Source organism: Mycteria americana, chromosome Z (assembly GCF_035582795.1).
Source record: "Mycteria americana isolate JAX WOST 10 ecotype Jacksonville Zoo and Gardens chromosome Z, USCA_MyAme_1.0, whole genome shotgun sequence".
NCBI lineage: Eukaryota > Metazoa > Chordata > Aves > Ciconiiformes > Ciconiidae > Mycteria > Mycteria americana.
The window spans coordinates 70,200,137-70,216,127 of record NC_134396.1 but is presented as its reverse complement, the minus strand read 5'-3'; the positions used below and the strand labels follow the sequence as shown (position 1 = coordinate 70,216,127).

General features: G+C 43.3%; 1 protein-coding gene across 4 annotated transcripts in view; it reads right to left on the bottom strand.

Moving 5' to 3' along the window:
- The window catches only part of PLPPR1 (phospholipid phosphatase related 1), a 135,038-nt gene that overhangs the window by 18,417 nt on the left and 100,630 nt on the right, over positions 1–15,991 (bottom strand). For all 4 annotated transcript variants that reach the window (XM_075527084.1, XM_075527082.1, XM_075527081.1 and 1 more), the window contains one exon: positions 2,799–2,931. In XM_075527084.1, the coding sequence (XP_075383199.1) occupies positions 2,799–2,931 (133 nt within the window). The remainder of the gene's footprint in view (positions 1–2,798; positions 2,932–15,991) is intronic.

The window sequence follows — 15,991 nt, the reverse complement described above, 5'->3', positions numbered from 1 at the left end:
TTTGCTTCTCTTTCCTTACAAAATCTAAGTGAATGTTCAGTGAAGTACCTATAACTTTCTGCTTGTTTTGTGGGAGGCACATTTAAGCTACTATTCTTAAAACCCCATCTCTTCCCAGCAACTCTAGTTACAGAGTCAGGGAGGGAGAAAAAGCCTCTTTGCCTTCCTAAAATTTGGGAATAGCAACTCTCAAAAGCTCTCCATGACGTGCCTTGCAGAGTCAGGAAGCAGTGTTCATTTTTCCTGACATGGAGCACCCAGACACATTGAAGGATTTTTCTCATCCTTTTGAGTAATACTAACTATAATGACTTATAAGGCAATACTCCAAGGAGTTCAATTACTACTTTTTGCAGGTACTCACTTAAGATTCTTGCTCACATATCTGGGCCAAAAGAAATCATCAGACGTGGAGTTTCCAATGAATTTGAACAAGACTAAATTGGCAGCAAACTTCTTTGCAACAAGCCAGACTGCTTGCTCGGGTATCTTGCAGCACAACCTACTTAATCAGCTTTGTAACTTATGGCCCTCAAGTTCAGCAAGAGAAGACGCATGCAAGGAAATCCATGTATGAGCAACCTGGTAGTCTCTCCGGAGCCAAGCATCTAGGTAGCCTGTTTTTGGAGTAAGCAGCTGTATGGAGCTAACTTCCCTGATCATCCAGCATGGGCTACAGCTGCTCAGTCCATGTCATGTTTTCAAAATGCAGGTGGAATGTCAATGAAAAAAGTGTGGTTATTTTTAGTTCCTTTCATAAATTTTTTCAGCCACTTTTCAACAAATTCTGCTTCTCTCATTTTACTGCAGAGGCAGGGAGAAGGTTTCAGAAGAAAACAAGCAAACAATCAGTGTAGTTTAAGATGAGACGAACACTTTAAGCCATTTCTAATAACATTAACTTCATTTTTCTCAGGAAAACAAATATAGCTGCAAAGTGAAGATTGATTTCTCTAGCAAGGTTAATTTCATATCCTACTACTCTCTGAGAGTCCACTGCATCATCGCTACCTCCTTCTCTTCCACCAGAAGAGAAACAATAGTATGAATGTTTAAGAATAAAGCTAACTATAAGAAAATATATAGAGCAAGTGCTTAGCCTCCATGATCTAAGCTCTTTCAGTGCTGACCCCGCAGGCAAGAGTATTTGCAACATGCCGAATGTGTTGGAACAGTCAAACAGCCCTGAGTGGCCCAGTGGACTCCGGTACCCTGCTTCTCTCTTAATGGCAGTTTACTATCCGTCAATATATCCTAGAGGTTATGTGAAGTTCAAGGGTATTTTACTTTTAACTGTATTCCCATGTCTTTTGTTTTCATCAGCAGCACGCAGGCCAGGCCCGAGTAATGAACCACAGGTGGTTTGTGTCCACCCCCAGTGTAGAAGAAGGTAAAAAAACATTTAACTTCCTAATTTCCATGCATAAAGCAGGAGCCACAGAGAGAGGAGAGGGAGAAAGAAAACCATGGCTCTTCCTCCTCTGCAGCATATATTTGCTGCTGATGAAAACCTTAACACAGGATAAGACTTTCAACTCCATGCTCTGAACAAGTATCCCTGCCTGCAGCCAGGGCTGTGCTCGATGGAAGCAATACAACCCTTGCCACAGTCACGGCAGATGTTTTTCTTCCAGATAAAGCTGAAAAATTCAGCAGTGACAGGGAAGAAGCGACCCAGGTATTTTCAGCTTTTTTTCCCATTGCTTCTTGTAACTCAGACTGTGAATTCAGACCCAGCTCTCTGTAAGATGCAGTGTGTAAGGATGCCTTACATCTAAGAGTATACAGGGAGGGAGGTGCTATGCTGGTCTGTGGACAAAGCCTCTCTTGGTCATTGAGGAGACATATTTACCACTGGCCCATGCCAGCAGCGAGGCAAGCCATCCCATCCCATGCATGAACTTGGGACTTCTCATGAACGAGTAAGAAGGTGGAAAGCTAGAGCCCCTTGCACATGCAGTTCAGAGCTGCCCTCTTACTCTGCTGCTACAAGGAAGTGTAAGTGAGCAACCAGCCCTCCTTATCTCTAAACATCGAGAGGTACAGTTTGGGCAGCCTTAAATAGCTGTGAATTGGGAAGCCTTCAGAGGACAACCAGATTCTCTGTCAGTGCCACAGCAGAAATGCAAGCTGTGATGCTGTTCCTCTTCCTGCTCCAAAAGAACCATGGGACAGTCCCCTCAGGAAGGTCTTGTAGGCATTTCTTCCACTAATCAACAGTGTGAAAAAGGCATAGCGGTTTGCAGGCACCATGTAAAGCAACCTCCAAATGGTTTAATGACAGGCTTCATTCATTTCTCAGCGATTAACTCAATGACAGCTCTAACAAAAAACAAATACAATAAAAATAAGAACGTTATTTTGAAGTGGGCTCTGGGCTTTTTTACACTGTGCTCAGCTGAACATTATGTGGCAGAGCTATGGATGTTAAAATTAGAGCTGAAAAGAAAAATGCCAAAGACATGGGCTGGTGAGGACCAATTTGTAAGTAAAATGGGTAGCTTACACAGAATAGCAATGATGGAATTATTCGTACAAGGATTTGATTGGCATAACCTTTCTTCAAGGGTCCAGAAGAAGCATTAAGCTCAGCGGAATAGGATATAAACCAGCTCCAGACAGCATGATATGGCACATTTTGAATGTTACCTTGCAAATCCCGAGAGGGACTATTCCTCTAAGGTGGAAGACGCCTGCAAAGATTTCACAGCTTAATTAATTTTGTAGCGTAGATTATTAGGCTGTTTCTTTCTGTTTTCGTGCACAGGGACTAAGCTTGCAGTGCTCAGAATGCTTACCTATAAAACGTATTATTCTTCGAAGCAGTGGGTTCAGGTAACAGCACTCTCCAGTCAAAATAGTTTTCTCTTGAATAATTAGGGTTTCTCGGGTTGACTTTATGAAATACATGGATATCTCACCAATAAAAATCTGCCAGGAAAGGGAAAGAAATGGAAGGTTAAAAATGACACGAGCAAACATTAAAACATGGGTGTCTGGTTCCAGCCCACAGAAACTACTACACAGCAGTGTGTCTTTGGGACATTGCACTGCCACAGCGCGGCTACACTTATTCACTTGAGATGAACTGACATAGATCCAGCTCCCAGCCAAGAAAAGGATCTGTCATTCTTGCACTCAGTGGCAAGACACAGCAAATGTTAGGCCTTCTTATACTAACTCCGGGGATACAGGGGGCAAACAGAGCTTTAACAAATTCTGTGAATTTCACGTTTCACAAAATGGGATAGAAGCTCCCATTTTTAGTGAGATTGGCACAGAATTTGTCATGTCCTGCTACTAGCATTTAAAATTTACTGACAGTATAGACTTCATGGACGGAAGGCTTCTATTCATCTGCGGAAGTGGAAAGTAATGCTGCAGACTTCCACCCCAACATTTTACCAGCAAGCCTCAGCAGTACTGGATGCTTCCTGCAGCCTCCACACCTTCTCAGACTTATATTCGTCTAAGTCTGCCAGATAGGTTACAGAGCTCCTGCCAACCTTGAAAAGAAATTTAGATGAAGCACATCCCTGCAATGGAAATTGATCTGAAATCCCAAAGCTTTTCGTGAGGTCAGTGAAAATTCTGGACAAATACACCGCATTTGTACTAATGAAGTAAAAAGTGCCAGGGTATGGGTGCAGCGCGGCCAGTCACCCATACTGTTACATTGCTAGTGTGGTCCCTGCCATAGCTTGGCCTGCTGACAGCAGTCTCTCAGAAAATGCCTGGGGAAAGTCCCACAAGGAAAGCTGCATGCAGCCACTGCTATTTACGCAGGAGTTTAGCCATTTGGCCACAGGTTGTACATGCCAGCTAGTCTGAGGGCCAGAGGATGACTTCTGGCCTGTTTTATTTACTAAATGTCCTGTTTTATTTATTAAAACATCAAAAATGAGGTCTCCAGGCATCCACTGATCTTGGTGTTAGCTGTGCTTATGTATTACGTATTTTTTTGTGATCAGAACATTCATGCTTTCTATAAAAACGGTAACTGCTTCCCATAGGATTAGGATCAGTATTTCCTAAGCACTCAGAATTAACTTAAGTCTGTTGCACAGCAGTCTACCTGCCCTAGCTAAAGCTGGACAGAATTTGATCACAGGCTTTAGAGGCAGAGACAGTCCACTCACAGTGGGCACTTCTGAAAAACCCACCTAACATGTTTTGTCAGCAGGCTTCAGAAGGGGAAACTGGGAGCTACTTAGAAAGACAGAGTCTGTAATGAAAGTCTTTAGAAAAAAAAAAAAACAGTCTGAGGTGGAAGAAATGAGCTTTTAAAAGGGAATCACTCAGAAGAATTAATTCAATACATTATTGTAAGACACAGAAAGGAATCCATAGTGCTAGGGAATGGTCAGAGAAGCGCTTAACAAAAGCATGTGCGCACACACGTGTGCACGCAGACACCCAGAGTTAGTATAAACGTCAAGGAACTAGTCTTAGTTCACTTTGACTGCTGGAATGGTATGTTGTTTCAAGGGCAACAATTTATCCTTATTAAGCCAGATGAGCATCCTTATTGATTATTGACATTCAAGCCAAGTAAGCTCAACCTCTTTATAATTCTAACCGCTGATGGCAAGAGATGTGGAGTTGTAAAATGTATGTCGATAATGGCATCTGGGGGTGGGAGCTGATGCATGGGAGCCACACTGAAATATTGCCTTTATCCCGTTTCACTCCATCTGCTCTTAACAGAATTGGCAAGCAGTTCAATAAGCTCAGCTCACTAACTGCGGGGTTGGGAATTAAGAAAAAGACCATCTGCACTAAAGCAGTTTAAAACTGACACTCTGTTTCAAACCATTTATTATTTGAATTATGATAATGTTCAGAAGTTTGAATTAATGCTTTGGCTCTCTGTCTGCCTGGGGCTGTTACATACACACTGAGAGACAATTCACACCCTGAGGAAATTCTACCCTGTGAAGACAGGGGTTAGTGGACTTTAAAAAACCCAAACTTTTGAAATAAGAGAGACTTAGGTATAAAACTTATTAATAGTCCTCCTTTAACAATACATCCATTTTTAAAGGTCCTTTGCATCAGAAGTTAACTGAGTATTTTCCCACTTCAATTCCTATCTTTATTTCTATAAATTTATCTGTCTGGCATACTCCTAGCAACTCCCATGTGGATAGATTAGCCCCACTTAGATTTAGGAGTAAATTTTGCCAGGCGATAAATCTGTTCAATTCCATTCCACTGATTTAAGCAGACTTATCCCAGATTTCCTATAGTATAACAGATCAAAATGTAATTTTTTAAGTGAACAGTGCCTTTGGTTTAATACAGAGTTTAGGTATATACTAATAACGCTGTATTTGTGAAGTGATATAAGATGATACAATATAACTGAACTATTCTTGTTGTGCTATCTCTGGTACTGAATTTAGTTGTCTGAACTTGAGGATTTTGGTTCCATGTTATGTTTAATGTGGGCTCTAGAAAGCAAGCCTTGCTGTTCTCTAAAAATTCAATGGGGGCCTGGGCACCTAGTTCTAATAGCTAATCTAGCTGTGCAAAATTGAATGTGGTCTGAATAGTTCCTCAAAGAACTGATTTTTTTTTTCTCCAGGCATTTCTGAAGTCAAGTAACTCCGTGAATTCTCATGATTCAAAACCTGATGATTCTGCCTGAGCAGGGTCTGCATCCAGCCGAGTTGTCCAGCTGGCCTCCCAAAATCAATCACTGACACTGTTAAGTACCATAGCTTCTGCCAGAACAGAATCAGCAGCCCAGGAATTGGTACGATTCAGTTCTAAATCTGAAATCTAAATATAGATACACAGATATGGGTGGAAAAAGAAAACAGCAAGCAAACTACTTATTTCTGTTTGGGAAAACAATGCAAGGTTAATGAACTGTTGTATCATACTGGTTTAATTAGTTAGTAGAAATGGCAAGAAAATGGCACTGGAGGTTGAGGACTGAAGGCACAGGTGATCTGCAGTCTGGGGTGATGCAGGCAATAGGGAAGCAAAGGTAGTGCCACTGGATGTGATTTTGTTCTTGATTTCCTGAATGCAATAGCAGCTCAAGTACACTGAGGTTACGTTGCTTGGACGCTCTTGCTCACGTTTCTTTTCATATTACTATTAGGTAAAAATACTACGATGATTCCCCAATGCCCCAGTATGAATTAGAAATACCTACCCAGCAGTCATTTTTCCTCTGCTGATTTCAACCTGTCCATTGAGAAAACTTCAGTTTGTCCTGCCTTCCCATTACTGGCAGTGTCACCAAATACTCGCTCCTCAACATTCAGCTCTCAAAAACCTCGGCTGCACATGCTTTACTTATTTCCTGGCTCCTCCTAAGCAAAGAGACAGATAAAATGATCTGTCCCATTTTCCTCTTCAACTGCCTTTTGTCCATGATAGCTTTGGAAATGATAGTTCTTCAGCTTGTGAACTGACATTTTCAGACAGTGAAATATCACACCTTCCCCTTTCAAGTTCTCAGCACAACATGAGCACCTAATTCTCCCTGCACTCCTGTACAGATTGCCAGCAGTTTGTTAATTTAATTATCAATTTAATCAACAAAACAATGTCACTTGCTTTTAAAGGGATATGGAATATTTATATTTTAATTTTTTTCCTTTAACACTTTCTGATAAGCTCACAGTCTCCTTGCCAAATGGTTCTTTGCACAAGTGCATTCTAAAAATGGATTGGGGTAAACCGCAAGAAGAGCTGTTTCTGTAAGGATAAATTAAGATAAACTGTCCAGGAATGAATCTGGGTTACAACCAAGACAAGGTTGCAGAAGAGTGGCATCCTGGAGCAGCAATCCTGCAGGAACTGTGCAGTGGGCTGAGGGTGGGTGGCAGCCTTGAAGAGTTATATTCAATTTAGAAAAGTAATTACTGATGACGCTGACAGCCAAGGATGGGTCCACCCTTAAGACTTTTGTTCCTTTTACTAGTTTCTTTCATTCAGGACATTAGCCTTGCACCTCAAGTCAAATCCTCTAGCAAAGCTGAGTACTGCACCCCTGCTTCACTCCCGCCATGCTAGCAGCCAAAATCCTCCCCCTTAGTCATGTTTCTCCAGACTCCTGTGCATGCAGAGTGCCCCAGTCTGGGTCCTCCTATGCACAAACTGGCTCCTCACCAGTCACACTGCCCCAGTCTTGCCTCCTTTTTTAGAATCATAGAATTGTTTAGGTTGGAAAAGAGCTTTGAGATCATCAAATCCCCAACCATTAACCTAGCACTGCCAAGTCCCACTAACCATGTTCCTAAGCACCACATCTACACGTCTTTTAAATACCTCCAGGGATGGGGACTCCACCACTTCCCTGGGCAGCCTGGTCCAATGCTTGACAACCCTTTCCGTGAAGAAATTTTTCCTAATATCCGGTCTAAACCACCCCCGGTGCAACTTGAGGCCATTTTCTCTTGTCCTATCACTTGTTACCTGGGAGAAGAGACCGACCCCCACCTCTCTACAACCTCCTTTCAGGTAGCTGTAGAGAGCGATAAGGTCTCCCCTGAGCCTCCTTTTCTCCAGGCTAAACAACCCCAGCTCCCTCAGCCGCTCCTCATCAGACTTGTGCTCCAGACCCTTCACCAGCTTCGTTGCCCTTCTCTGGACACGCTCCAGCCCCTCAATGTCTCTCTTGGAGTGGGGGGCCCAAAACTGAACACAGCATTCGAGGTGCGGCCTCACCAGTGCCGAGTACAGGGGCACGATCACTTCCCTAGTCCTGCTGGCCACACTGTTTCTGATACAAGCCAGGATGCTGTTGGCTTTCTTGGCCACCTGGGCACACTGCTGGCTCATATTCAGCTGGCTGTCAACCAACACCCCCAGGTCCTTCTCTGCTGGGCAGTTTTCCAGCCACTCTTCCCCAAGCCTGTAGCGTTGCATGGGGTTGCTGTGGCCCAAGTGCAGGACCTGGCACTTGGCCTTGTTAAACCTCATACAATTGACCTCGGCCCATCGATCCAGCCTGTCCAGGTCCCTCTGCAGAGCCTGCCTACCCTCAAGCAGATCAACACTCCTGCACACCTTGGTGTCATCTGCAAACTGACTGAGGGTGCACTTGATCCCCTCATCCAGATCATTGATAAAGATATTAAACAGAACTGGCCCCAATACTGAGCCCTGGTAACACCACTTGTGACTGGTCACCAGCTGGATTTAACTCCATTCACCACCACTCTTTGGGCCCGGCCATCCATTTTCCCTGCCTCCCTTTGAAAACTCACTACGAATTCACTGCAACTTAGTCAATCTGCTCGCCCCTCGTCTCCGACGGGGTCTGACCTGACGGCCTCCGTGCAATCCCACATTGTTGCTGGCAGAAGCTGCATCTCAGCAGCCCTCCTACCCCTCATTCACTCACTCACTCACTTAGGGGTGACAAATGGGAAAACACTATTTTTCTATTTGTTTCTCACACTTCCAGCGAACGCTGGGGTTGTGTGAAAGTTGCCACAGACAGTTTTCATTTCAGCTGCAATTCCACACAGATAAAGAAGGAGCAGCGTCAGCCAGGGTGCACAGAAGAGATGCAGGAAGCACAGTTGTGCCCACAGCCTGGGACTGCCTGAACTCTCCCTGTGAAACAACACCCTTCTGCTGCTTCCCTTGAAAAAGTACAGCTGATGGCATGTCTGATCTCAGCAAGAAGACGGAGATGCCATATTAGGAAGAATTATGTGAAGTACTGCTTTCTGTCTTTTCTATGCATAAGGTTTATGTTATTCGGATTTCTGGCAGTTTTTAAATCTTTCTACTTGTTTACTCTAACAGCATCCTTGTGATACAGTCCATCCTTGTTAACACCACTTTATACATAGAAACTGCATCCAGAAACATCCTACTACACACAAAAATCTCTGGCAGCAAAGAAAACTGAACCTGGGTCTCGGGACATCATCACTCTCCATTCTGGGCAGGTTTCAGCAAGCTGTATGATGTTTCCTGAACCCTCTATAAGAATGTGTGTGGCTGCATTTTTAATGTCACAAATAGGAAGACCTAAATTGATCAAGTCTGCAGCATCCAAATAGCAGCCAAGGAGAGGAGCACATACAAGGAAGGCACTGGCTGTGCGACAAGCTATGTGCAGAGCTCTTAAAAACAGAGAATATAAGCAGATGGGGGTTATGGGGCTCAACTCCAATCAGCCAGTTTCAAAATCACTCCACACAACTCTCCCTGGGAAAAGCAGGCCTGTCCACCAAAAGGTGACCTTTGCAAAGTGCTCCAGCAGGTGTTTCATCAGCACTGGCTTGCATTGGTGGAGTACCAAAAGCAATTCTCCCCTTTTGCATCACGGTGTTATCTGAGGACTGCATTAGCACAGCTGCCTCTTCAGGCTCTACACGGGAGCTCATGGCTCCGTTCATCTGTCATCAGTTAAATAGCAGAAAATTTTCGCTAGCTCTACAGAATGCAGCGGCACAGAACCACACAGCGATTCAGCTGGCAAGGGGCCCCAGAGGCCTCCAGTCCAACCCCTGCTCAAAGCAGGGCCAGCACAGACCACAGCCTTGAGCAGTCGTGTTACGAACGTCCTCAGGAACAGAGATGCCACGGCCTCGAGGGGGGCATTGTTGCAGTGTTTGACTACTGTCATTGTAAAAAGATTTTTCCTAATATTTTAATCGGTTTCTTTTCTTGCAGCTTGTGTCCATTGCAGGGTTGCCTCTTGTGCTTTGAACAGTCTGTCTCCATCTTCTCTACAGTCCCCACTAAGAACATGGCTCATATTGACTTTCATGTAGTGTTGTTAGTTCCTGAATTCCTTAAATCTCCCTCGCAGTTAGCCTTAGGCCCTGAGGGTTATTGATCTGCCATCCTACCTGCTACCTACAGTGCCAAACACTGACACTGCACAGCTGAGACTCCACAGTCAAACCCAGGCGGCAAACACTAAGCAACATTCATCTTGAGAAAAGAGACCTTAGGAGGCAAGCGGTCACAGGCCTTGGCACCCTCTCCAGGACACTGTATTTCTGCTGTGATCTGCTGCCGGGACCCTGACCCAAGCCTGCCTGGGAGGGCAGAAGCTTTCCCCTAAAACACCAGTACCATGGCTGTTCATGAGGACTAGGGATCAGCTGAGAGTTTTCTCAGACACTCTCCCATCTTTGCCATCACTATCCAGACAGATCTTCTCTAGCCCACAGGAATCAATGCTGTATTTTGCATAACTGTAAGAGGAAATGAAGCAATGTCTTCAGCTGAACATTGCAGAGCCAGCTCACCCATAATCTTCTGAGGGCAAAACCTTAATCTACATTCAATTACTTATTATCTCTTTTTCTTGTTGTTGTTGTTGTTGTTCAGTGAAAAAAACCAGCAAAGAACAGTTAAAAGTCCTTTTCCAGAAAAGAAAATTGGTTTCTTTTATTCCAAGTCAAAAGGGCCAAAACCCACAATTTGGATTCTAGCCTGCCCAAAAACCACAACTGCCTTATCATTGTGCTCAAAAAACCAATTTACTGTGGTAAAACTGCCTGATATAATTATACTGAAGTTCTAATCAAGAGAAGAAATTTCCCACAGCTCTGCATTCTTCCTGAGAAACTGGCATGTGACTGGGACCATTAGGAAGTCCTGGGGACACTGGCAGCAGAAGCGCCTGAAAGTGCTACACCGAACAAACAAGGTGTATTTATTTTCCAGAACGGTGTGTAAATACCAGAATATAAACATTTACATAGAGTCAGGGGCACACCTTTGCCTCACTCTTACGTATCCCAGCTTGTCATTTACCACTTCACAAGCTAGGTCCTTGGCAAGCCTCAAAGAGAGGGAGACAAGCCACCACTCGCAGAGGACCCCCGACAAGCAGCGGGGCTCTTCCTCCAGCCTCGCCCTGTGAGCAACCCCAGCTCTGTTTCCCGACAAAAGGACGGTGTAGCCAAATGCCCTTGAGTGGAGATCCCCCTGCTCCACGACCAAGCTGAAACAGAGGCCAGCCCTGACAGCCAGGACCACGCAAGCGCCATGTGTGGTACATCTCCTTGGAAAAGGGACGTATCCTTCCTTAGCAAGGAGTAAGGGACGCTCCAGGCATTGACACCGACCTCTCCTCCCTGCTGCCGCCCAGCTTGCCATGCCGGCACAGGGGTGAAGCATGGTGGGTGGGAGAGTGTGGCGCAGAGTTTGTCCTTTCTGGCAGCACCGTCACCAGTAGAGCCTTGGGATTTCTGCCTGAAAAAGCTGGGAAGAAGCTATTGTAACAGAGCTCTGAGCTGCATTAGCTCTCTTGGTTTTCCCAGCATCTGCTGCTGAGCAGCCACGGGGGAATCGGCCAACACAGGCAGAAATTCCCTGGCTTCCCTTCTAGAAATAAATCACTGTAATAACATGGCTGTACTAAGCCAAAGCCAAGGAAGCAAGGTGGCACAGAGAATAGGAAAACCATCTAAAAGAATGATGTTTCTGAAGCTTGGGAGGTAAGTGCAAATTGTGGAGAGAAGTTTGAACGGTTTCCTCCCACTTCAGGTAAATTTGATCAACACTGTAATTAATCTTCTAATTAATAATCAGACCGGTTTGGTTTGACTGATTCCAACATCTTCTGAAAACAAATACTCCTTTGCACAAATTAATAGCACTGGCCAGTTAACTCTATGTAGGCTGCCACTTCCTCCCTGGAAATGGAAGGAAAGAAACTGAAGATTGCGTGAAAACAGTAGTGGCACTTTCTATTCTACTTTTAGGAAAAAAAGAATGGTGCCCTTGAAGCTTTCTGCTGCTGTTCAGTATTCATTTCAGTGAGCTGGCTCTGTTCCTAAGCCTCTCTGCTTCTCTTGGGTGGGCAGACAAATCACAATGGATGGAGCAGTGCAGGCAGCAGCTCTGAGCTCTGGAAGGATTGTTTAGCACCAGCTGGGGAATTGTCTGAATTGCAGTAACCTCGTAACGGGGAAAGCTAGTCTTGAGGGACACTAATGAATGTGGTGGAGTCATCCCAGAATATTTTTAAGGAAATGGCTTGAAAATTTTTCCACTTTAAGCATTGTTTTCTTAAAGTTGTCATACTGGCAAAAATTAAAAGAATTATTATTTCTTACACACCACCCCAGTATTTTGGAATTGACAGAGCATTGAAATATTACACTTTCTCCCAGGCTCTGCATAATACGCTGCTGTGGGACAGGTCACTTTTAAATTTAAGCTCCGCTGCTTAAACTTTCAAGCTGCTCTTAATTTTTACATTCCCTATCACTGGAAAACCAGCTGAGTAAAATACCTACGATTTACCTCCAGTAAAAAGGTTTGCATTCTAGACCTCCAACTCTGAAAAAAAATACAATTATTCTCTGGCTAATTTCACCCTTTCTGAAGTACCTATAACCACCAAAATGAGGGGCTGTCTGTCTAAAGCTCTGTAATGCAGAGGTCAGCTATCCAAATGTGCAGACATGTTTAGGCCACCCGAAGCCGAAGATAAAAGCAGTTTTTGGAAAGTTGTAAACTTTTGATCCTTTGAAATGCAGCGGAGGCAAAGACCGAAGTTCTGTGCTATTCTTGCAAGGCCACAGAGACAAATAGCCTCCTTCTCACTCCCCTTCCCTGGTCCCCAGAGACTGGCTGGTAGGTACAGTACCCAAGTGCTTGCCGTGACTGTCAAGGATGGTACTTTACCGTCTGCAAAAATTAAAATGATAACCATAACTTCTACTTTACCGTGAGACAGGCTGAAAGCATTCCTATACCCATCTCAGCACGACAACAGGAACACTGTAAATTTAGCAGTTGTTCAATCACCAGCCACCAACAATGTCAGTACAACTGAAATCAGCCTGCAAGAAGGGGAAAGTCTCTGAGAAAAACAAAAAAGGTATTAGAAACAACTGGCATGAGATGAAGACGAAACCATACATATCTTTGTGGCACCAGAACCTACAGATAACTACAAGTTCAATCCAAAACAGACAGGATTCCAGGAATCCCCCTTTTCTACCAGTGCTGACAGCAAAATTTACTACTTGAGTCTGAAGATGTATGTTTTAGGCAATAAATCACTAAATCTGAAATAAGATGGCCAGTTTTTTCTTTACAAAGAAAAACAATTTTTTCCTTATGTATGTGCAATTTACTACTAAATTCACCATATCCTACTACTTTGCTGCAAAGGTGCTAATACCACCACACTCAGAAAATTAAAAATGAGTAAGGCAGATGAAAGCCTTTGACCTATCCTCAGTGGAATGTTTGGGAGAAAAATGCATTTCACAGAACAGAGTCAGGCATACATGATTTTAATTTATTTAACAATGTCATCATGAGATTCAGGCATCTCCCCTTGCAAGAAACTCTCATTATCAGAGACTAAGAGGTTACCAGTAGGAGCATTAAAAGACTTTTGTAATTCTGATTTATGATGATGAACTACCCAGTGTAGCAGAAAAGAATGGTTAAACAGAGTCATTGGCATCATGTGTTTCGAGAACAACAAATAAAACCGCAGAAAACCAGGCCAATCTCATTTATTTTGCCACTAAAAGTGCAGGGAAATGCATATACAGTGCTACCAACCCACAACAGCACTTCTGAGAAGTGTTGTCAGGGAAGAAATAAAATACATGCATTCATTTTCCCTGTGGCCACTGTCATAGCCAAATGACTGAGACACAAAGATATTCCATTAAATTTACAAAGATGTTCCCTTTGGCTTGCAAGCATTATAACACCTCACAGCTATGCTGAAATCAGGGCTTTGAGTCCTCTCCAGACCTGTGCACACAGGACTGCACTTAAACACTGCTTGTGTCTCAGATGAGGGAGCTTGTACTGACTCCTAGACTATTTTCCATAGCTCCAGAATCACTATTAACTAGTACCATGACTGCTCCCTTGTTGCTGCTGGGTTCCACCCCTTCTAACAATAATCACCACTCTCATGCCATGAGGTGTCAGGACAGTGGCAATATACAGGCAACAGACAGATCAGATTTGCTACTGTAAATCCTCTTAGCCAAACCAACCAATTTGTTGTCAGAAAGTGAAGCACCAAGTGCCTTGCAGAGGAGAAAAAAGTAATTGTAAGGAGGGACCAGTGTTACCTTTGACTTAAGTAATTTCTTCACAGTGGAGCTGCAGGATGTCAGTGATTATTCCTGAGAGCGAAGTGTAGAGAGTGAAGATACAACTTAACCCACGGTCAATGCACGCAAAGCTCCCTCCCATGAAGCACAGCTGTGTGGATTCTTTTGTTTGCGGGGGTTTTTTTTGGTTTTGTGTTGGCTTTTTTTTTTTTTTTTTTGAGAGAGTACAATTATCACAGTATAAATAGAAATGGCTGCGCTTGCTCCTTTCGCTGAAATCCCTGGGAGATTCCACTGGATCAAACATCTCTTCCCAGACTGTGACAGTCTGAATGGCAGGTAGCACCCATTCAGGTACCAGATGACAGCTGAGGATGCTCACACTCTGAGTGGTCTGACCAGCAGTGCAATGCAAGGGCAGAGTTTAGGGAGGCTCTGATCTCACTTTCTGTCTCATTTACTGGCTTTCTATTAATGAGCATTGCCAAAACTCAGTCTGCAGAGTCAGCTACTAGCTGAAGCAGAAGTCTGAAATTAGCCTGCAAGGAGAGGAAAGTCTCTCAGAAAAAGATGGGAATGAGAAATAAAGTGAAATTACTCATATAAAAACACTGCGCTGAGCACCAGTCAGGAGGACAGAAAAATATTCCTCTGACACATACCCTAGTTGAAGATTAGCCCAATACTAATACATTAAATAATGTATTAATAATACAATACAACAATACAAATAATGCAAATAATGTATTAAATAATGTATTAATACATACTACATTAAAAACAGAAAGAAAAATGTTTTCCCAGGAAAATTTGATCTGTTGTCTCCTTGAGGTTGTATGTAGAGATCACAATGAAGCATGGTGCAAAGAGCCCTGTGCTATCCCTGCCCATGTCTTCTCTAGATGAAGCAGCATAGCCAGTGTAATGGCATAGCATAACCCAAGAAGCAGAGCTTACTAGCTTCTATCCAGCACTGGATCAAATCATCTAGGATGATTACTGTACTTCTGAAGCCAGGCTAGTGTCTCTACACAGCTTGCATTGTACGAGATAGTCAGGCCAGCTCCACACAGCACTAAGCTGAACGTTTCTCCACCCAAAAACTTTATTTGGCATTCACTACAGTCTTTCATTCTTGTGTTTAACATGGGCTATGGAAACTGCAAAACCAGCATTGTTCATCTCCTGAAGAAGACTCCAATTCAGCTTTCCATAAATAAGAGTAACTAGGAAAAACTTCTTGGGCCGCTGAAAAGAAAGAAAATGCTGATCCAGTGGAGCAAAACTTGGAAGGTTTGTAGCAAACTTTGCCAGAGCAAGATTTTAAACAGAAGATCCAAATAAAGAGCAACATTCTTACTACCACTTGCCCACCCAATGCCATATCACCAAATCAAGTGACAAATCTCCCACTAACTTCACTGTTCCGGCATCAAGGAATGGTAGTGACACTCAATCTCCCCTTACAAACATTGCCTGTGAAAGTTACTTCTCTAATCGCTGGCACTATGTTTTTGTGAGGGAAAGTTGGAGAAATGTATGTATTTTTTCATTTGCAAATCATCTATCACTGCAGCATGAAGTAAAATGAAAGTCTTAACATTCAACTGAGTTTCAATACAGAAAATAATAGTTACTGCAGAGGATTTTCATAAACCCATGATGTAATCCAATTCAAAACCCCTACTCATTTTCAGAAGGTGTCCTGTACCAAAAACTATAGCCTCTTCTGCAGATACGTTTCACATTTCGTATCATGTTCTGTGTTACAGTGTTCCATGCATTAAAATTACTGCAGACCAAAACTTAAAATGGACTACAGTGCAGCATTCACCTCTCACAAGTAAATACATCATGCACAGCTTTAATCAACTTTTTAAAGGGATGCAAAGCAAAGTTAATATAAGAAAGAAATACTACAGATAAAGAAACAGAAAGACATAAAACAACAAAGTACATAA